This window comes from Auxenochlorella protothecoides, assembly GCF_000733215.1.
Source record: "Auxenochlorella protothecoides strain 0710 unplaced genomic scaffold scaffold36, whole genome shotgun sequence".
NCBI classification, from domain to species: domain Eukaryota; kingdom Viridiplantae; phylum Chlorophyta; class Trebouxiophyceae; order Chlorellales; family Chlorellaceae; genus Auxenochlorella; species Auxenochlorella protothecoides.
The window spans coordinates 51,585-70,541 of record NW_011934143.1 but is presented as its reverse complement, the minus strand read 5'-3'; the positions used below and the strand labels follow the sequence as shown (position 1 = coordinate 70,541).

At 63.9% G+C, this 18,957-nt stretch overlaps 9 protein-coding genes across 9 annotated transcripts in view; 5 read left to right on the top strand and 4 right to left on the bottom strand.

The window, feature by feature from the left end:
- F751_3310 (ABC transporter A family member 7) overlaps positions 1-3,879 on the bottom strand; it is a gene marked incomplete at both ends in the record, with an annotated part of 10,320 nt that extends 6,441 nt beyond the window's left edge. The window contains 9 exons of the mRNA XM_011397687.1: positions 247-360; positions 492-639; positions 808-1,083; positions 1,243-1,258; positions 1,361-1,497; positions 1,656-1,815; positions 3,283-3,356; positions 3,645-3,746; positions 3,849-3,879. Of these exons, the coding sequence (XP_011395989.1) occupies positions 247-360; positions 492-639; positions 808-1,083; positions 1,243-1,258; positions 1,361-1,497; positions 1,656-1,815; positions 3,283-3,356; positions 3,645-3,746; positions 3,849-3,879 (1,058 nt within the window). The remainder of the gene's footprint in view (positions 1-246; positions 361-491; positions 640-807; positions 1,084-1,242; positions 1,259-1,360; positions 1,498-1,655; positions 1,816-3,282; positions 3,357-3,644; positions 3,747-3,848) is intronic.
- On the top strand, positions 3,629-3,913 carry F751_3309 (hypothetical protein; the record flags this gene model as incomplete). The annotated part of the gene is made up of 1 exon (XM_011397686.1): positions 3,629-3,913. The coding sequence occupies one exon, from the start codon at positions 3,629-3,631 to the stop codon at positions 3,911-3,913; it is 285 nt and encodes a 94-aa protein (XP_011395988.1).
- Positions 3,914-4,221: 308 nt separating this feature from the next.
- Positions 4,222-6,636, top strand: F751_3308 (putative cytosol aminopeptidase; the record flags this gene model as incomplete). The annotated part of the gene is made up of 7 exons (XM_011397685.1): positions 4,222-4,482; positions 4,626-4,688; positions 4,770-4,962; positions 5,192-5,357; positions 5,479-5,650; positions 5,777-5,890; positions 6,634-6,636. 7 exons carry the CDS (start codon positions 4,222-4,224, stop codon positions 6,634-6,636), a joined length of 972 nt encoding a protein of 323 aa, XP_011395987.1.
- Positions 6,637-6,671: 35 nt separating this feature from the next.
- F751_3307 (50S ribosomal protein L22, chloroplastic) lies at positions 6,672-7,527 on the bottom strand (the record flags this gene model as incomplete). Its single annotated transcript, XM_011397684.1, has 2 exons — positions 6,672-6,968; positions 7,414-7,527. The coding sequence occupies 2 exons, from the start codon at positions 7,525-7,527 to the stop codon at positions 6,672-6,674; spliced, it is 411 nt and encodes a 136-aa protein (XP_011395986.1).
- A 458-nt stretch (positions 7,528-7,985) lies between these two features.
- F751_3306 (ATP-dependent Clp protease proteolytic subunit) lies at positions 7,986-9,208 on the top strand (the record flags this gene model as incomplete). The annotated part of the gene is made up of 4 exons (XM_011397683.1): positions 7,986-8,026; positions 8,193-8,376; positions 8,552-8,877; positions 9,031-9,208. 4 exons carry the CDS (start codon positions 7,986-7,988, stop codon positions 9,206-9,208), a joined length of 729 nt encoding a protein of 242 aa, XP_011395985.1.
- Positions 9,209-10,119: 911 nt separating this feature from the next.
- On the top strand, positions 10,120-11,503 carry F751_3305 (Two-component response regulator ARR1; the record flags this gene model as incomplete). Its single annotated transcript, XM_011397682.1, has 4 exons — positions 10,120-10,233; positions 10,388-10,510; positions 10,796-10,977; positions 11,164-11,503. The coding sequence occupies 4 exons, from the start codon at positions 10,120-10,122 to the stop codon at positions 11,501-11,503; spliced, it is 759 nt and encodes a 252-aa protein (XP_011395984.1).
- A 1,112-nt stretch (positions 11,504-12,615) lies between these two features.
- Positions 12,616-14,670, bottom strand: F751_3304 (Membrane-associated protein VIPP1, chloroplastic; the record flags this gene model as incomplete). Its single annotated transcript, XM_011397681.1, has 6 exons — positions 12,616-12,690; positions 12,878-12,994; positions 13,337-13,432; positions 13,612-14,021; positions 14,136-14,252; positions 14,580-14,670. 6 exons carry the CDS (start codon positions 14,668-14,670, stop codon positions 12,616-12,618), a joined length of 906 nt encoding a protein of 301 aa, XP_011395983.1.
- A 135-nt stretch (positions 14,671-14,805) lies between these two features.
- On the top strand, positions 14,806-17,841 carry F751_3303 (hypothetical protein; the record flags this gene model as incomplete). The annotated part of the gene is made up of 8 exons (XM_011397680.1): positions 14,806-14,876; positions 15,141-15,246; positions 15,412-15,560; positions 15,711-15,819; positions 16,000-16,192; positions 16,379-16,794; positions 16,980-17,465; positions 17,647-17,841. The coding sequence occupies 8 exons, from the start codon at positions 14,806-14,808 to the stop codon at positions 17,839-17,841; spliced, it is 1,725 nt and encodes a 574-aa protein (XP_011395982.1).
- A 737-nt stretch (positions 17,842-18,578) lies between these two features.
- The window catches only part of F751_3302 (Calmodulin-4), a gene marked incomplete at both ends in the record, with an annotated part of 3,557 nt that continues 3,178 nt past the window's right edge, over positions 18,579-18,957 (bottom strand). The window contains one exon of the mRNA XM_011397679.1: positions 18,579-18,729. Coding sequence (XP_011395981.1) covers positions 18,579-18,729 — 151 coding nt within the window. The remainder of the gene's footprint in view (positions 18,730-18,957) is intronic.

The window sequence follows — 18,957 nt, the reverse complement described above, 5'->3', positions numbered from 1 at the left end:
TTATTACGGGTGGGTGCCTGGGGTGAGGGGCATGAGTGGGTGGCATCAGGGGGGCACAGCCCTGCGAGGAGGACGCTGGAATCTTACACGCAGGCAACCCCCCGGTGGCACACCAAGTATGGCAGCTGATTCTGGCAACAAAGGCCCCACACCCACACTCTCCCCCGGCAAACCTTGCCCATGCCCCCCCCCTGCCATCACTTCCGAGCCCCTGCAGTCGCCTGGTCCCCCTGCCCGACGTCTCACCGCTTGGAGGTGCGGCCGGGGTCAGCCGACCTGCGCACGCCGTCCACGACCACGCAGTCGGCCGCCGCCCAGCCGCAGTACACGGCGCTGATCATGTCCGCCGGGGTGTCCTGCCTGCAGGATCCCGAGTGAGGATGGCGAGCCATCATGTGTGTGTCGTACCTGTGGATCAACGGGACTGCGCGCAGATTGACCATGGGCAGCATCTGCCCTCCTACGCTTCCCCAGCCCGGTCCCCGCCTCACCAGGTGCCGGGGAGGGAGGCGCAGGCCACGGGGAACCCGGTCATGTTAGTGATGCTCTCACCGATGCCCGCCAGCGCGGCCTGGTCCGCAGCCGACAGGCTGCTGCAGTTGCCCATGCTGAAGTACAGGGACGGCTTCACGGGCGCATCTGCGCCTCGAAGAGGGGTGGGTGGGCGGGTGGGCGCGTGCACGGAAGGGAGAGGACCTCGGGAGGAGTCGGTAGGGTCAGGCTCTGGCGACCGCATTGGCGGGACAGCTTCCCAATCCACCCCCACAACCCACAGGCCCACAGGTGCTGGCCCCTCAACCGACGCACCATCCTCGCTGCCCTGGGCCACAAAGGCCGGCTCCATGAGCAGGGAAATGCTGGTGCCTGCCTGCGTGCCCAGCACCAGCCCAAACTGGTGCAGGCCCGACGCCAGCGCGGCCGTGGCCTCCACGAACTGGGCTTCGGTAGTGGGCGCGGAGGAGGGCAGGGAGGCACCCCCCCCGGCTGAGCTGGAGAGCGCGGCGGCAGCCACCGCGGCCGAGATGGTGTCGGGGCGGGACCACATGGACGCCATCAGCTGCGTCGCCAGCTCCTGGTCCTTGCCTATGGGAGAGGGTGTGGGGTAGGGGGGCCTTGCAGGAGGCAGCTGGCCAAGAGTGTGAGCAAGGGGGTGGTGCGCGCCCCTACATAAACACTGTGACAGTGCGTCCACAGATGGAAAGGCAATGTGCCTTATCCCCACGGTGAATCCCGGCCCCTAACCTGTGAAGAGCAGGGGCTGGACCACATTTCCACTGGCGGCCGAGCCGGCGGCGGGCGGGGCGGGGACGCTGAGTAGCGCAGGCCAGAGCGGTGGCTGCGGTACCGCGCAGTACCCGACTTGGTCTGCCGTGGAGGACAGGTAGCCGCAGTCGTTGTCGTCGTAGGCGCTGCAGTCTGCATACGGCGAGCAGGGCAGGGCAGGGCCGGCCTCATAGCATTGGTATGTGTAGGGCGGGAGGTCGGCCGAGTAGTTGGCTGCAGTGGGTTGAGAGCGCCAGTAGGGGTGAGGGCGGGTGGGCGAGGTTTGCAGAGGTCGCAGGCGGCTCAATCACATGCAGTATGCCTGAAGGAAGCTTGGGGCATAAATCGGGACAGCAACCTTGTCCCACAGCATTGAGGGGGGACGACTTTACCTGGGGTGGGGAGCCAGTCGCAGCAGGACAGGCAGCGACAGCCGCACTTGAAGGATCTTGAGTCCAGCTGCCGGTTTATCACATTTTGCAGAATCCAGAGCAGGGCGCAAATAAAGAAGGGGGCGGCGACGAGGAGGAGATTGGTGCCCCAGCGCCGTTTCTGTGTCATTGGGGTTGGGGGTCCAGGGTCGACTGGACGAACCATGCAGGCCGGGGAGTTGCCCGAGGAGCCTGGCGGGGTTGCAACCCGCCGAATCGCAGACCAAGACTGACCTGGAATGCCAGATTCTTGCGGGTGAGGGCATTGAACTGAACTCCAAAGGGGGCTCGGCGTCTGGCATGGGGACAGGGACCGAGCGTCGCGGAGGTTGGCACCGGCATGAAGTCTTCGTAAGGTCCACCGACATGCAGCCACCCACCCACCTTCGCGCCGTAGGAGTGTCTGTCATGTCGAAGTATACCCTTCGATCCCTTGGATGTCAGTACGGAGCGTCTGTCACACTCTGGAGGCTGGCATGGTCAATGCGCGCTCCTTGCCAAGACTCCCGCACATGGGGTTGCAGGCCTCGCACTCTCGATGCTGGCTGCGAGAGACCTCCGATCAATCTAGGGTACGATGTAGTTCCACAGTCCCAGGCCGGGCCCGTTCCCAGCCTTGCCCGCGCTGCGCGAGGATGTTGTCGGGTGTGCCTCGGTGGCTACGCAGGGAGCCGGCCAGAGGCGAAACCGCTCCTCATTGCGCGGACAGCGCGGCAGGCCCCTCGATGGAACACGGAACCTGCAGGCGCTCTCATAATCCTGACCATGTTCAAGCTGGATGCTTTTTTACAATGTCAGTGAGGGCTGGTCATGACACGATTACCTTCCATGGCATCCCTAGCCCAATGCTCAAGGGTATGGGCTCCTCTGTCTAGCGGGGAGAGGGGAGCGGCTGCGTGCCCTCCTCACAGGTGACCTGGACCCAAGGGGTGCATTGAGAGATCCATGAGCAGACTTCTGAGGAACGCAGCTGGGGCGTCTTGCAAGCTCAGGCACCCGCACGGCCATTCCCAGCCTCCCTCACCTGGAGTCACGCCGTCGACGAGGCGATGGCGAGCGCCTACGCGCAACGGGCTCGTAGGACGGGGAACGCCTACGCGCAACGGGCTCGTGGGATGGCGAACGCCTGCGCATCACCGGCTCATAGGAGGGCGACCTCCGGGCCCTCACCGGCTCGTACGAAGGGGAGCCGCGGCCACGGGCAGGCTCGTAGACCGGGGAGCCCCGGCGGCGCAAGGGACTGGGGGACCGTCGGCCGCGAGGAGGGCTGTTGGGAGGAAGAAGAACAGATCAGAGTCTTTTAAAGATATATATATGCAGGCCGGGCCTTATAGATGACCCTGGTAGCAACATCCCTTGGAATCCGACAGCTTTTGTATGCACTGCGGCTTCCATTCAAAGCATCCTGCCAGTGGTGCACCCCACGCCAGATTGATTCCCAACGTGGCTCCCAGTAATGATAAGAGCTCCCAGATTGGGAAGAGCCTTACTACACGCACCTCAGATCCCTGCCGTAGAGCCTGCCGCCGCCGCCAAAGCCCCCTCGTCGGGCGGGGCCGTCGCCGCGCGGCCCCCTGCTCAGCTCCACACGCCATCCCTGGAAGCCGTCCAGCTTCCGAATTGCATCGTCGGCATCCCGTGCGTCCTCAAACTCCACAAAGGCTGCAGGAGCAGGCGTGTGGAAGGAGGGTGACCGCGCATGACCCCGACACAGGGCCGGAGGGGTTCACCAGCAAGAGTGTCGCCCTGCCTCTCAGACGAGCAGCGCCGGCAACCGGCATGCAGTGCGCTCAACCTCGTGGCATGGAGCTCGTGGAGGGACGGTGGAAGGCGGGCGTGGTGCCGAAGAGGAGCGCGGGAGCGAAGGACGACGATGCGGGAGGCCAAGCTGACGAGGCAGTCCACCAGCGCCGTTCGTACCCACACCTCACCCAATGCCTCCATGCTCACCAAATCCAGAGGGCCTGCGGGCCACCCAGACCTTACGCAGCACCCCAAACCGGCTAAACTCGTCCTCGACGTCCCGCTCCGGGATACCCTCGGGAAGGTTGCCTGCGTCGGACACACAAACGCGTTCTCACTTTGAGGGTGAGTCCAATACATTGAATCATGGGCAGGAAGCATCCCCTGCGCTGCGGGAGCACGCCCGCCCACCCTCGTACGCACCGATCCAGACTTTGGCCATGGCAGAAAGGAATCTTGAGCGGGCTAGGCAGTAGAGGCGAGGTTGCAGATAATTTCTGTAGAGGACTCTCGACGCTCTGTGTGTGCGGGAATGGAGCGGCTTTTTAAAGCTGAGTGCTCGTGGTTGTCGGCCTTGGCCGCGGATCCACGCGCGATACAGATCACAGCATCAGTGCCATGGCACGACCCAGATCACTTCCATAATTCGAAGGATTGTAAAGTCATTGGGCAGGCCGAAACAAAACTGCCAGTGGTGCTAGATATGCGCTCCACATCCTTGTGCAGCATCGCGCGAAGCGTGCTTCTCACTCGTCCTTCTGTCGTTTGCACCGGCTCTCGTAGAATGCCAGGGCGACAGACCTGTTGGGTGCATGCCACCGCCGCATCGCCATCTGGTCAAGAAGTGTACTCGAACTTTGACCAGCGCCTGCGAGCCGAGGAGCATGTGCTGACCTCTAGCACTGCCAGCCACACGGCCCTGCACCTGGTCACGGAGGGCACCTATGAGCACTGGCTGAGGGAGCAGCCCGAGAGCCGTCGAGCCTGGCTGAGAGGCATCGGATTTGACCCCAAAGACCGCAAGATGGCCCACCTCCCATCCCTGGTGGGGCACAGCAAGGGCAGGGACTGCTACCAGTGGGGCGGCGCATGACGACAACTCGTCGACCCCATGCGGTGGTGCATCCTGATCCTCCCCTCTCCCAACACCAGCATGCCAGCTGTCACTCCAACCCATCCCACCCCCAGACACCCGACTCCGACCGGCACGAGGCCCTGGTGGCCATAGAAAGCATGGAAGGCCCCTGGGCGGTCGCCGGGCTCCCCAGCACCCTGCCGCCAGGGTCGTACGCGCTGCGGCCCGGCCCGGGCCGCCAGGCGCCGGACTGGCAGGCGACGGCCTCGCTGGCCTGGGCCCTGGAGCGCTACTCCTTCCTTCGGTACAAGGACGAGGCGGCCAGAAAGGCGGCCACAGCGCCTCGGCGGCTCGTGGTGCCCCCCTCCCCCGCCCAGGAGGAGGCTGGTCTCCTGGCGGCGGCCATCTACCTGGTCCGGGACCTCATCAACACCCCTGCCGAGGACCTCAGTGAGTGCAGACTTGCCCAGCGCGGAGGGTTGGAGTCGTTGCTGAGTGGAGCTCTGAGCGCCTGGGTGTGGTTCCGTCAGCATGCTGTCCGCCCTGTGAGCGACGCAGGTCTTCAGATCGGACGGTCTGGCTGGCTGGGTGCGGGGTGCTCCGCTCGCTGGGGCGGCATGCCCTCCCCGTCTGACTCACCAAACCTCCTCCCCTGCCCCTCCCCTCCTGACCTCCGCAGCTCCAGCGCACCTCGCAGCCGAGGCGGAGGCCCTGGCGGCCGAACACCCCGGCGCGTCCCTCAGCGTGGTCAGCGGGGACGCCCTGCTGCACGCCGATTCCTTCTTTCCCATGGTGCACGCAGTCGGCCGGGCCGCAGCCTGCCCCCCACACCTCCTGGACCTCAGGTACGGGATGAAGGGGGGGGGGGGCCCAGGCTTTTCCTACCTTGCTCTTCCCAGCGCGGCCAGGCCGCGCTGCAGGCCTGCCTCACTCGCCGCTCATCCCCTTGCATACCACCCCTACCAGGTGGCAGCCTGCGCCCCAGAGCGCCTCCCTCCCCCTGCTCGTGCTGGTGGGCAAGGGCGTGACGTTCGACTCCGGTGGCCTCAACATCAAGCCCGCCGCCGGCATGCGGCTGATGAAGAAGGACATGGGCGGCGCAGCGCTCGTCCTGGGCCTGGCCCACGTCATCATGCAGGTGGGGATCAGGTGGAAAGGAGGAATCCCTGGGGGAGTCTGGTTGCACGTGGAAGGCGACCCCCCCCCTCCCACATCCACAAACGCGTGCTGCGCACGCTCACACAGCCCCGCCCTCACCTGGCAGGCCCAGCTCCCAGTGCGCCTGCGCGTGCTCGTCCCCGCGGTGGAGAATGCGGTGGGCCCCGCCAGCTTCCGGCCAGGGGACGTGCTGCGCTCGCGCGCTGGGCGCAGCGTGGAGGTGGGCAATACCGACGCGGAGGGGCGGCTGATCCTGGCCGACGCGCTGGCCGCCGCGGGGGAGGGGGCGGCGGGCGGCGCCGGCGCCGCCCCGGATCTGGTGCTGGACGCGGCGACGCTCACCGGCGCGGCGCGCGTGGCCCTGGGCGCGGAGCTCCCCGCCCTCTTCACCGACGACGAGGCCGCGGCGGCGGGGCTGGCTGCCGCCGCGGCAGCGACGGGGGACCCGCTCTGGCGCCTGCCGCTGCACGTGCCCTACGCCCACGCGCTGCGCTCGCCGGTGGCGGACCTGCTGTCCTGCCCCGAGGGCGGTGGCCTGGGCGGCGCCATCACCGCCGCGCTGTTCCTGAAAGAGTTTGCGCCGGCGGAGTCCCCCTGGGTGCACTTGGACACCATGGGCTGGAACCTGAAGCCGCGGCCGGGGCGGCCCGAGGGCGGGGAGGCGCTGGCCTTGCGCGCGATCTGGGCCTTCCTCAAGGCGCGGTATGGCGGCGCGGACGGCGGCCGCGGCGCCGAGGGCGGGCGATGAGGGCCCTCGCAGTTGTAGAGAGGGAAAGGGGGGGCGGCTTTGGCGCCATGTGCGGCGAGGGATCCACCCCTTGGGTACTGAAGTCTGCTCACCAGCCCGCCTCTGGCTGGTTCACCCCTGGACCCTTCCATCCCACTTCTGGTTTGCTTAACTCCCCCCCCAAAAAAACAAACACACACACTCTCTTCTGATTCTGACTCGCGTCAGGACAACAGTGATGTACAAGGAACCCACAAAACCATAACCCACACCATCATGCCCGCCCCGCCCGAGTCTGAAGGCGGATGGTCAGGTGGAAGGTGGGCTTGAGGATGCGGTCGGCCCTGCCCTGCGCTCGCGGCATTGCTCGCTTCATGGACGGTCCGCCGTCCGCAAAGGCCTCGTGCACGAACAGCGCCGCCTTCTTGGCGCCCAGGTTGTGCTTGGCGTTGGCGGCGGCGGACAGGAGGGTGGCCAGGATGGGCTCGCAGGCGCGGTACGGCATGTACTCCAGGATCATGATGGCCTCCTCGTAGCTGCGCCCACGAATCTGGTCCAGCACGCGCCGCACCTGGTGAGCAGGGGTGGCACAAGGGGGGCCATGAACCAAGGCTGGGGAGCGTGGCGGTGCAGCACTCCATCCACCCCAGGCACTGGGGAACCTCGACGAGGGAGCTGAGGCTGCTGTGCAGATGCGCCGTCACCAGCGCACCCACCTTGAGGGGGGAGCCACGCACGAAGCGCAGGTGGGCCTCGCCCTTGAGTGCAGGCTCCTTGGCCGCGGTGCCCGCGGGGGGGGGGCTGCCTGTCGCAAGCGCATCGGGGGAGGAGGAGGCCGCCACTCGCGTGAGGGGACGGGCCAGCCGCTGAGCGCTCTGCTGCTGCTGCTGCATCTGTGGCAGGGGTTGGGCAGGGGGGCGGGGTGGGTAGCGGTCGCGCAACATGCGGTCATCACCTGTGCCAGAGCAAGTCAACACGATGAGAGAAACCTCCGCTCGGAAAGTGCTGGGCCGCACCAGGGGCATGGCCCTCGCTGCTGTCGGGGTGAAGGGCCGGAAGGCAGTGGCCAGGCGGGGCAGCCTGCAGGCTGCCGGGACCCCCACGGGGCTAACAGACCCCAGCGTCGCCATGATTGATCAGAATGATTATTTACCCTATCAGAGTGTCCTCCTGGCCCTCTGACGAGTGCCACACGAGGCAGAGAAGGTTCGACCTGATGGCTCCTATCCTTTCGCCGCACGGCCAGGAAAGGATGCCGTGGTGCGAGTCCCCTGCCACCCCCAACATCGCCCATGGCCCCCATCGCCCATCTCTCCACCCACGGGCCGCATCGGCTGAGACGTGCCATCAAGTTAAGACTCAATCACTGAAACCAGAGTCCCCAAGTGCTTGCTCTTCTGAGGCTGGAGTCCCGGACTGGAGTGAAGCGCGCTTGGGCTGGTGACGGGCCATCCATCTGAGTCTCCACCGAGGAGACTGCTGTGAGCCCCGCGGCCACACCGCGTCCATGGTCGGTGCCATGGCTGCACACTTGAGCACGGCGGCCGGTTGTACCAGGCATGGTGCTGGTCGTCTGGCTCCCAGGGCCATGCCCAGACCCTTCACCCCTTCCCTCAGCCCCTGTACCCCGTGAGTCGCTGTTTTCTACACACACCATTCTATCAATCATGATTTCAGGCTCAGTGTGAGTCTCCTATCGCCATTGCATGTGTGTCTGATGCTGCCTGCATCACCGCGCTGCTGGCAGAACCCTCAAGACCATCTCCCTCCCACCCTGCCATCCTTCCTATTGCAGGCCCCTCGGCGCTGGCCTGATTGCCCAGTCCCGCAGGGTGCAAGACCCCATCATCCCGCCCTACATCCAGCTCAGCCCTCAGCAGGGCGATGCGATAGACCTGTATGGCTACATGCTCCAGAACCGCATCATCATGGTCGGCAAGCGCGTCAACGACGCCGTGGCCACCCAGGCAAGGGGAATCGTGTTGATAAAGTTGCTTGGAGTTGTCAGGGATCTGATGTGGCCCGTGCTTCGTGCATCTCTGGACTGTACTTATCGTGCCATCCAGGCAGTGTCGGGCTCTTCACTCTCCCCTCCCCTCCTCCTCATCGATCCCTCCATGCTCCACAGCCCCAACCCACCCCTCCTCTCCCCAGGTGGTGGCATCCCTGCTGGCGCTGGACTCCATCAACCCCAACGAGGAGATCCGGCTCTACATCAACGCTGGCGCGGGCTCCCCCTACGCCATCACCGGCATCCTGGACACCATCCGGGCCATGCAGGCCCCCGTCTCCACCATCGGGGTGGGCATGGTGGGTGGGGCGGTGGCGGTGCTGCTGGCAGGCGGCGCCAAGGGGCGGCGCTTCATCATGGCGAATTCACGGGTGATGCTGCAGCAGCCCAATGGGGGCGCCATGGGGTCCGCAGATGAGGTCAATATCCAAGCCACGGAGCTCAACCGCACCATGCAGCTCATGTACACGTGCGTGTGGAGCCCGGGACGGTGGTCACGGACAGCGACTGCTCCTGTGTCAGCTTCTGGTCAATCCTGCTGGGTTGGGAGGCGGATGACTCGCTCAGATGTGCTCCCTAGCGTTCCCTCGAATCCCTACCACCTGCAATGCCCCACCCACAGCTTCCTGGCTGAGTACACTGGACTGCCCATGGACAAGGTGGAGGAGGAGTGCGACAGGGAGCATTTCCTGGGAGCAGAGGAGAGCAAGGAGCTTGGCATCGTGGATGGCATCATAGGGACCCCTCCGGCCTTCATGCCCCGCAACGGGCTCCTGCAGTTCGCAAGGGGCAACTTTTGAGGGCGCACGTGTGAATGTAATGCGCTGTTAAACAAGGCGGTGTAATGAGATCGGGGTCTGCCCCATTTCTTCGAGTATGAGGATCGTCTTGGACTGTGTCGGGGTCGTGCCGACGGGGTAAGGGTGGCCAATCTTTCGGCCTAGCTACCAGCACTCGTTTAACACCGTACGAGTTCCACCGGGTCAAACGAATCTCCAAAAACTTGTGGCTCAGAATCCGGTGAGGAGCCACACTTTGATCACGTTGCTCCATTTCCCGCGCAAACACGGGACGATCCTGGACCCGACGAGCAGGTGAGCGTCGGCTTCAACTGACTTCCTGCGACACAAGCGTCAGACAGACCCGCCCAGGGTTACATCGAGTCTCCTGAAAGATCTAGGTCTGTGCGCCGTAGGCGATTGTACCTCGCGATATAGGCAGCTCCGTCCTCCATGCTGACACCTCATTAAAGCCCTTGCAACCTCCACCGCAAACGTATTTGGGCACTTGTCACTTCTAGCGACCCGTTTGCGTTTGCTCAGACTTCCGGGTAGACGGGTTTTGGCCGCCGACATCCCTTGCCTCTCATAGATTTCCTGCCGACACTGGCCTGTTCCGAGAGGCATTGGAGCCCCTCCTTGGCGTGTTGGAAGCATTTGCACACCTCTCTACCCCCCATCAGCGAAATCCAGCCGGAGATGAGCTTCGAGGTGAGGGAGGCTGCCGATCGGCCGGTGTCGGGCGAGCAGGACGTCGGTGGGCCCCCATGCTGGGACACGTGGAGAGCACCTCCCCCCGAACCCTTGTGCAACGCGCCTGCATATGAGCGCATGGCTGCAGGGTAACGGTTTAGTGGGTCCCGCCTCAGTATAATGATTGTACTCCTGTGCACTGCCGTCCGCAGGTCGATCTGATTACTGCGCTGCCCACTATGGATCCGGGCGTATGGCACTGCGGCGAACTATGTTCCGGCCTGTCGTCTCCCAGCTCGGCTGTGCAGCGATCCGAGTACAGCTTCGACAGCCTGGGCACCCCCTCCCTTCAGGTAGGCAGGGCTTCGCGTGGAAATGGGTTTTTTGTGGAGGATTGCCATATGTTCCGCAGACAGGATCCCAGACTCTCAGCAGCGATGGGCCAGGCTCCCTATGAGGATGTACCATTGCGACTCAAGCCATGTACCCCCCTGACCCCCCTTTCAGGCGGAGATGCACTGTGTGGAGCCCTGTGCACCTGCCTTGAACATGCTCCTCATCCATGACCACCCCGGCCCTCATTCCGGGAAGGAGGAGGAGGAGGCCAATCCCAATGCCAAACGAGCCAAGGTCAGCAGGCATAGGAGGCCTGATGAAGGGCAAAAAATGTCGGGTTTGGCCTCCTTGTGGCTGTCTCTTCTTCCTGGGAACCAGGGGTAATCGATGATGCTGCAGCTTTGTGTTCAGTGCGCAGAGGACCCCACCTTCAGAGCGCAATCTCTTTCCAACAGCCGCACTGGAGGTCACAGATTGTGCACCTGTTCAAGCAGTCGCTCGCTGATCCTTGTGCCTGTGGCGCCCCTCTTCTCAAGTAACGCATGAACCCCATGCATACCTCCCCTCGACCGCCCACAGGTGGAGTGGACGCGGGAACTCCACATGGTGTTTGCCGGGGTCGTTAGGTCCCTGCCCGTGGACCAGCAAGTCCCCACCAAGATCCTGGAGGGCATGGGCCAGTGGGGCTGGGGCCTTACGCGGGCCAACATTGCCAGCCACCTGCAGAAGTTCAGGCACAGGCAAGGACGAGTGCCTGGCAAGTGGGGGAGGGAGTGCCCGTGCGCGAGCAGCAGGTCGTGCTCGGGGAAGAGGGATGAGTGCGAAGTATCTTCAACGCTTCGCAGTGCTGCCGAAGGAAGGACGGTTCCTTTCTGATCAAGCTCGTGCCTCTTACCCCCAGCCTTGAACTCACCAAACCTTCCTCCTCCTGACCCCCGTACTCTCAGGGAGCGCGAGTGCGGCGCACTGGTGAGCTCCTGCTCCACCCCGCACCTGGATGCAGAGGGCTGGGCATACCACGACGCCGGCAGCGCCGGCACATCCCCCTACATGATGATGCCCACCACCCCCCCCAGCATGGCCCCCAGCCTGGCCTTCCAGTCCGAGGGCTCGCTGACCGACATGGAGTGGGAGCTGGGGCAGACGGGCGATGCCTGCCCCCCCTCCCTCTCGCGCCAGCTGGCGCAGTGCGTGCAGGAGCGCCCCGCCGCCCTGCCCATCGGTTTGACCCTGGACCACGGCGCCGTGCTACGCGCGTTGCGCCGCAGGGGCAGCCTGGTGGCCTGACGGCGCCTTGGAGGAGCCCCTCTGGCGATCCTGGGGTCGGCGCCGGACAAGCGCGCTGCGCTTCCTGGAGACCGCCGTCCCCCACCCCCTCTCTTTCCATTCTTTGCTCGTCACAGCTAATCGTCCCACAATTTTTGGCCAGGACAGGCCGTCGGCCGACCGCCGTGGGCCAGCCGCCCGCCGCGCCACAATTCTCGCTGCACGGAGGGCAGGGCGTCAGTCCAGCTGCACACGCAAGCCGGAGTTTTATGTCCCTGCTCCCACTCACTTTTGTGCAGTCCACCTGGGTGCACTGCTGAATGGACTGGTATTATGCCGTCACCCAATTTTTCCAGCATTCCGAGCTCTTAATCCTCCTGGGCTGCCAGGCGATATTAGTTTTTGTGTGACCCTGTCACGCTTCAATTCTTTGCTGCCAACTGTTCCGAGAAGAGCGAAATTACCCATCTTGCGTGAGGTGATCCACTGTCCTGCTGCATTGCGTTGCTCCCCCCTTCCCACAATGTCGCACAGACTTGAGGCCCCTTTCCAGGGGATGATATTGTATCCTCAGCGTTGAATGGTTCCTATTACCTCGTTGCTCAAACGGCCTTGACTGCCCCATGGTCATAGACCCATCTGTTTATGCTCCATGAGGAATCCCATCAGGAGGTCAAGCGACCCACGGTGGCATTGAATGTAAGACGCACGGAAGGACATCCTTCACACTGTTTGAACCGCAGTGGCAAAGGCTTTGAGGGTAAGAACAGGATGCTGCACCGCATTCACCCCTTGCACCATCTGCCGAGCTCCTTCATTGATTGATTCCAGCATGACATTGGGGCCCCTAGCATCCCCCCAACACTGATGACACCCGATGATTTCATGACTGGCATTTTTTGGAGTATACATGCAAGGAGAAGGGTTTTCTGTGCAGAAACTTGGGAGAGCAGCGAGCGGGAGCAGATGCAAGGGGGTTGCAAAGAATTACTGGATCAACTCAGCGACTTGGAAGTCAGGGAGGTGTACTTACAGGGGCGCAAATGAGGGCGAGGATGCGAAGCTGAGCCCCCGCTTGCGGGGCTGCCACTTGCTGAAGTGCTGCATGCAGGTTCGCCACCCGCGCCAGCCCCTCAGTACTGGCGGTTGCGCCGCATCTCATCCAGCTCAAAGTCGATGGCATCCCGCACAGGCCGGCCAGGAGGGAGCTGCTGTGGGGGTGACGATGTGATCTTAGTGGAGGTGGGGTTTGTGGTGATGAACACGTGGTAAGCACCTTGATTGAAGTACACTCCCACTCCAGTCCCCCCAGCCCAGTTTCTGTAGCCACCATAGCCTCTGGCTGCGATTCCTCCCTCAGCTGACGCTCTGAATGCAGGCAGCTGCCCAGCTCACCTGCTGCTTGGGCTTGCTGGTGCCCAGGCTGCGCCGCAGCTCTGACAGGTCATCCTCCACATTCCCAGCCTCCAGCTGCTGGAACTTGGACTCCAGCCCATCGTCAGGGGACGCCAGCTGCGTACATTGGTGTGATATGAGGGTGGTAATTCAGATGTGGAACAAAGGCACCAACTCAGGCCACCTGACTGCATCCGCCCAGAGTGGTAGCAGGAGCTGAATCACACACATACATACATACGTACAGCTTAACCTTCAACACCCCCAGCACCGCTACAAAACCGCCGCAGCCAGCATGCCAGTGAGCGATCCCATCAGCGCCCTCAAATGAAGGACCAGTGGTAAAGGGGCCCCTTGGGCATGCCTTGTCAGGTCATCACGCCTTCGCACTTCTCATCCAGACCAAACAACGCTTTCCCTGCCCCGGCTCCCCCCCCAACCCTCCCAACCACAGCTCACCATGGTGGCCGCCTCGGCCTCGGACTCCATGGCCATCACCTTCTCCTCCATCTTCTCGAATGCACCGAGGGCGCTGCTGGTATTCAGCCCCGCCACCTGCAATTGCGAGAGGATATTGGAGGTGGGGAAACAGAGTGAGGAGGCGGCACACGTATGTGCAGGTGCTGCGGAAGCCACATGTCACCCATCCACCCTGCCATACTAAGGTATCCCACAAACACACACACACACACACACGATGACTCGCCATGGCCCCATTCCTTCCCTTGCCCCACCATGTCCTGGATCTGGCGAGCGGACTTGGCGCTCTGCGCCCGCGCCTTCAGCGTGTCCTTCTTCAGCTTAGCCTCCTGCAGCTTTCCTTCCAGCATCTTCATGTTGCCCATGATGGTGCTCACCGCCTTGGTCTGCTGCGCCAGCTGGCCCTCCAGCTGGGTGGCCGTGGCCGCGTGGGCCTTGCGCCGCGTCAGCGCCTCTCGCGCCAGCTCCTCGTCGCCCTTGCTCAGCGCCAGCTCTGCGCGGCGGTACCACTCGTCCGCGGTCTGAGCCGCCATGTCCCGCTTGTTCTGCAGCCGCTTCTGCGCGGCCGTCACCTCCGCGGCCGCCTGGCGCAGCCGAATGAGGTCGTTCTGCATGTCGGAGACCGCCTGCTCCAGGATCTTCTCGGGGTCCTCCAGCCCGCCCACTGCGCGGGAAGAGGTGAAGGGGAGGGGTGCGGCGGTGGAGTGGGCAATCGATTGGAACAGGGCCCTCCCTCAGTACCCCATGCACACAGAGCTGCAGATCGCACCCAACTAACCTAGGGCGCTGGTGTAGGACTTGACGATGCGAACCACCCTGCCGAAGAGGTTGGCCTGTACAGCGACCGGGGAAGCCCGCGGGGCCCGAGCATGCTGGAGAGGGGGCAGCCGAGTGCCTGCTGGTGGAGGGGAAGGGGGAGAGAGGGTGCATGACAGGCCATGCGGGTGTTGCCACAGCCACGGATCCAGTGCGAGATGCCCCCATCTCAGTGCATGATCCCATTTCCTTGCCTGCAAAGTTTCTGTGGAGGCTCAGCCTGGTCCCCTTTCCATGCGGAGCCAGGCTCGCACGAGGCTGGAAGACATGGCAACGAGCGCTCATTCTGTGTTGTATGTCGTTCGAGCCTTACCAGGAGCCTGCAGCACTCTGTGGGGCACAATGATGGTCACTCGGCATTCCCTGCATGCACATGATGAACACGCGTGGGCTGGCGTCCCAGGACCTTCCGCGATCCAGAAGGCGATTTCCTGCCTTTCCTGCCTTCCCCACTGATTGCTCGCCACCGCAGACCCAGCCCTGCGTTTCAAACGCATACGAAACAGAGAGTGGAACAAAGGGGCGCGACTCCCCTGCCATGCTACCCATTTTATTCTCGATTGCTGTCCATGTAAGGGAGGGCAGGCATGCAGGAGGAGGGGGCGCTGTGCCGGGTCTGCTGGCAGGGCCATATGGAGCTCCAGGAAGGCATGCTGGTGTGCGACGTCTGCGGCTCTGTCGACCAGGTGATTGAGTGTATTTGGTGCGAAAGATTGTCATGGCATCGATTATCACTGACAGAAGGAGAGGTGCTCCGAGGTCAATCGGATTGTGATATAATTCAAGCTTTTTTAACGCCACAGGGCTTCACTCAACTGACGGAGGAGTTCGAGGGGGGACCCTCGCAACGGACCACCCAGAGGTAGAAGGGTTTCAAGACTGATGTCTGACCATGCACATCAGGATGGCAGCAATGTGGGTTGAAAGAGGCCCAGGATACGACAGTATCCCTCCCGCTCTGTCGCAGGGGTCTCAAGAAGACCAGAGAGTCGGGGGCTGTGCAGGAAAGAACGGCGTTGCCCGTGAAGGAGTCTCTGCGAGCCTATGTGGAAATCCTCCAGCACCTGCTGCAGGTGCTGGGGTCCTGGCAAGAGCGTTAGGGGGTGGGAGCCGAGCGTGTGGCTGATCAGCCAGTTGTTTGCGACAGTTTAACAGCCATCGCTTGGATTGTGTAACAGGCAGGCCTGAGCCTCTCCAACACCCTAATCCCACCCTTCTGGCTGCAAACTGCCGCGCAGCGACAAGCCAAGGTCCTGGTGGAGGAGCTCGGCTGTGACCCCGGCGTCATGCCCCTGCTGCGGTCCCTGTGGTACCGCTGCCTGAACCACTCCCGCCTGCTCCACCCCGAATTCTGCCAGTGGGTACAGGGAGAGCGTGGGGGCATCGAGTCCATTGGGGCCATGCTTCTTTGAGGACGACCCAGCTGCCTTTTGGGCCCCTGCTCAAGTCCGACATGGCCCGGGCCATTGCATCGCTTGAATTCACTCGTGTGTTCATCCCTTTCCCCCCTTTGACCCTGCTCTTACTCAACCATCAGGGACCTGACACAGCGAGTGCACGAGCTGGATGCCAAGGAGAGGGCAGGCGGCATCCATGGCAGGAATCTGCATGGCCCCGCCTGGCTCTTCATGACCACGCTGTCACGGGTGTGGCAATGGTCGTGTGGGTGTGCATACTCATTGTTTCTGCTCCCAGGGCTTGTCGTCGAGGAGAGCTCCAGACGTGCAGGTGCCTGGCACCGCGCCAGGCCTGAAACTCACTCCAGCCTCGCCCCTGTCGCACATGACGGCACCGACGCCTCCCTTCCATCCCGGCCCCCCCCGCAGGTCCTGGCGCCACACGTGACCCTCGAACTCTGCTTCCTGGCCGCTTGGACCGCCAGGGCGGCGGTCAGCCCGCACGACATCACGCGCAGCGCGGCCAGCGGGCGCCTCCCATTCCTCACCCTGGCGGCGGACTCCGAGGAGTTCATGGCCCCCTACCGCGCCCTCATCAGCCGCCTCTACCTGGCCCGCGCAGGTGGGCGGCCCTGAGGGTGCAGTCTCTGAACACAGGAGGGAGGGTTTCCCGTCCTGGCACTGGACCATGGCGCGTCATTTGCCAGGGAAGCTGGTGCGCTGGCTTGGGGTACGCACCCATCTCCCGTCACCACCGGGGCCTTTGGAGCGCCGATGGCATCCCGCCCACCCCACCCGCCCGACACAGGGGCCCCCAACGCGGCGACGCTGATGCATGGCGCCCTGCGCCTGGCGGCCGCGCTGCGCCTGCCCCTTCCCCCCCTGAACGCCGGCCTGTGGCTGTGCCGATGGAGGCACGAGCTGGGCCTGCCGCACGGCGTCGCGGAAGCCAGCGAGCAGCTGGCCCGCCTGCACTGCCCGCCGGGGTCGCGTGCGATGCACCTGCGGCCCCACGCGCCCCAGCACCCCTGGGCCATGCTCATGGCCTGCGTGCTGTGCACGCTGCGCTTCGTCTACGGCCTGGACGGGCACGGCCGGCGGGGCGAGACGTGGCGCGGGGACAAACGTGGCGCGGCCCCGCCGGAAGGGGGCTGGGTGCGCTGGGCGGCGGCCGCACTGACTCGGCGCTGCGGCGCCACCGTCGGCCCGACCAATGTGGCCGAGGTGTGCTGGCTTGAAGGAAAGGGTGCCAAGTCTGGGGGGACATGGGTGTCCCCATGAGCATGTGGGGCTGGCAGGAGCGGCGAATCGGTGCCCTGTCTGCGAAGGGCTGCGCCAGTGTGCCTATCCCTCCGGATCGGCGCAGGGTGCTTGTTTGCGCCACACCCTTTCCCCCACCCCCATACCAGGGCCTGGCCATGCCGCGAGAGGACCTGGCGGAGTGGCTGGCCTTCCTGCGGAGCAAGCATTTTGTCGGCCACTCGTGCCCGGAGGACCTGGCGGAGGCCTGCGCCCTGCTCGAGCGGGCGGGGAGGGCCTTCCTCGGCGCGGCGCTCGATGTGGACGCGACGAGCGGGGCAGCGGCAGCAAGGAGGCCCGACGGCGGTGATGATGACGAGGCCGGGGCCGGCCGGCGCCTTCAGGCCCCCGCACCGGGCTGGCCGGCGACCCCGGCACCCCAACCCCCGGCACCCATCAGCACCAACACCTCTCCGCGCCCGGCGCCCGGCGGTCCAGGGGCCACACCGCCCGACCCCACCCCCCTTGCCGACGGCACGTACACATGGATCGGCAAGCTGGGTCCGCATGGCTGGGTGGCATTGCCCTCCGACTATGCGGCTGTGCTGGCTGCGTGCGCCGCCCACGTCTGGTGCACGCCCCTGACCATGCACCGGGTGAGGAAAGGGCGGCACAGTGTGCGAGGCGTCGAGGAACGGAGGACCCGCACTGGGGTGCGGGTGTGGATCTCGCAAAGAGCAGGCGACAGGCCACCTCTTGGACCGGGGCTGTTGGAACACTGGGTGCCTGCGCCGACTTCCTCATCATGCCAACACCACCCCTCTCGCCCCCCTCCAGATGGTGCTGGAGGTGGATTGGGCGATGGTGAGGACGGAGGTGAAGGTGGCGTATGAGGCAGACGCTATGGAGCCCCTCAAGCTGGAGCGGATCCGGGAGGAGGGCAGACAGCTCCAAGAAATGCGAAAAGAATTCCGTGATGCCCTGGCCCGCATGGGCCTGACGGAGGAGACGGTCAGGATGCATGCGGCATGATGCTGGGTCCCCACTGCGCCACCCCGGCCAGGCCTGGTGCGAGGGGTCACGGGATTCTCTCGAATTCAGAAGCGCTGCACCAGAAGCCTGCAAAGGCGCCTGAGCATTATGCACAGACCTGTGCGGCAGTGCAGTGCCAGAGTGGAGGCACTCAGAGCCCAAGCCAGCGCACCCCTGGCGCAATGTATGCCGGGCAAAGGCACCGTGTCTTCCACCAAGGTACCTCGCTTGTTGCGGCGGTGGGGTGTGCCATCGCATGGTCCAGAGCCACAGCCGCTGTGGGTGCATGCGCCGTCACGGCATCATTCCTCCACCCGCTTCTCAGGCATGGCTTCGCAGCTTCCAAGACCTACCACATGCCCGGTTGGTCGTGTCGTGCACCCGCAGGATCCTGTCCTACTCGGGTTTCCAAGGACTGCACCACGCTTGACCTTTGCTGAATTTCGCAGCTCTACATGTCACTGTGTGCTGCATCACCTCAGCCTGTACACTGTCCTCGTCAGTCTTTCCTCGTATCTGTTGAGCAACCTTTCAAAAGCATCGAACTCAGAGCATGCTACGGCATGCGACTCGCAAGCAACAGGACTGGAAGATATTTGCGACGCTCTCCCTTGTGAACTATTCATCAGGGACAGGGGCAAAGGATCCACATGGAAAGTGCAGACTCAGAAGAACACAAGGGTGCTGTTCCTGGGCAAGGGTCTCTCCGTCACATGTGAACTGCGATCACCTTTGAGCTAGGCCGCAGCTGCCTTGGTCTCCACCCCCGACTTCTCAACCCACCAGTCCACAAACTCCCCGAACTGGATGCGACCGTCCTTGTTGGTGTCAAGCAGGTCCAGGGCCGCCTTGACCTCCTCTTGGGACAGGGTGCTGCCGTACCGGGAGCTGCAGGCAAGGGCAGAGGGGGGGGCAGAAGGCCATGTAGAGCTCTGATGATATCCTGTAGGCTTTTTTCAGACCCCAAAGCACCCAAGCCCCTGGCGCCAGGCGGCAGCCGCGATTCCTCATTGAAAGACACATGTTCTACAAGCCACCCGCGCATCTGGGCGCCGCAAGCGACTGCCGAGAGTGAGCCCGCGCCAGCTTGCGTCCCCCCCCCCTCCCCCCCGCCCC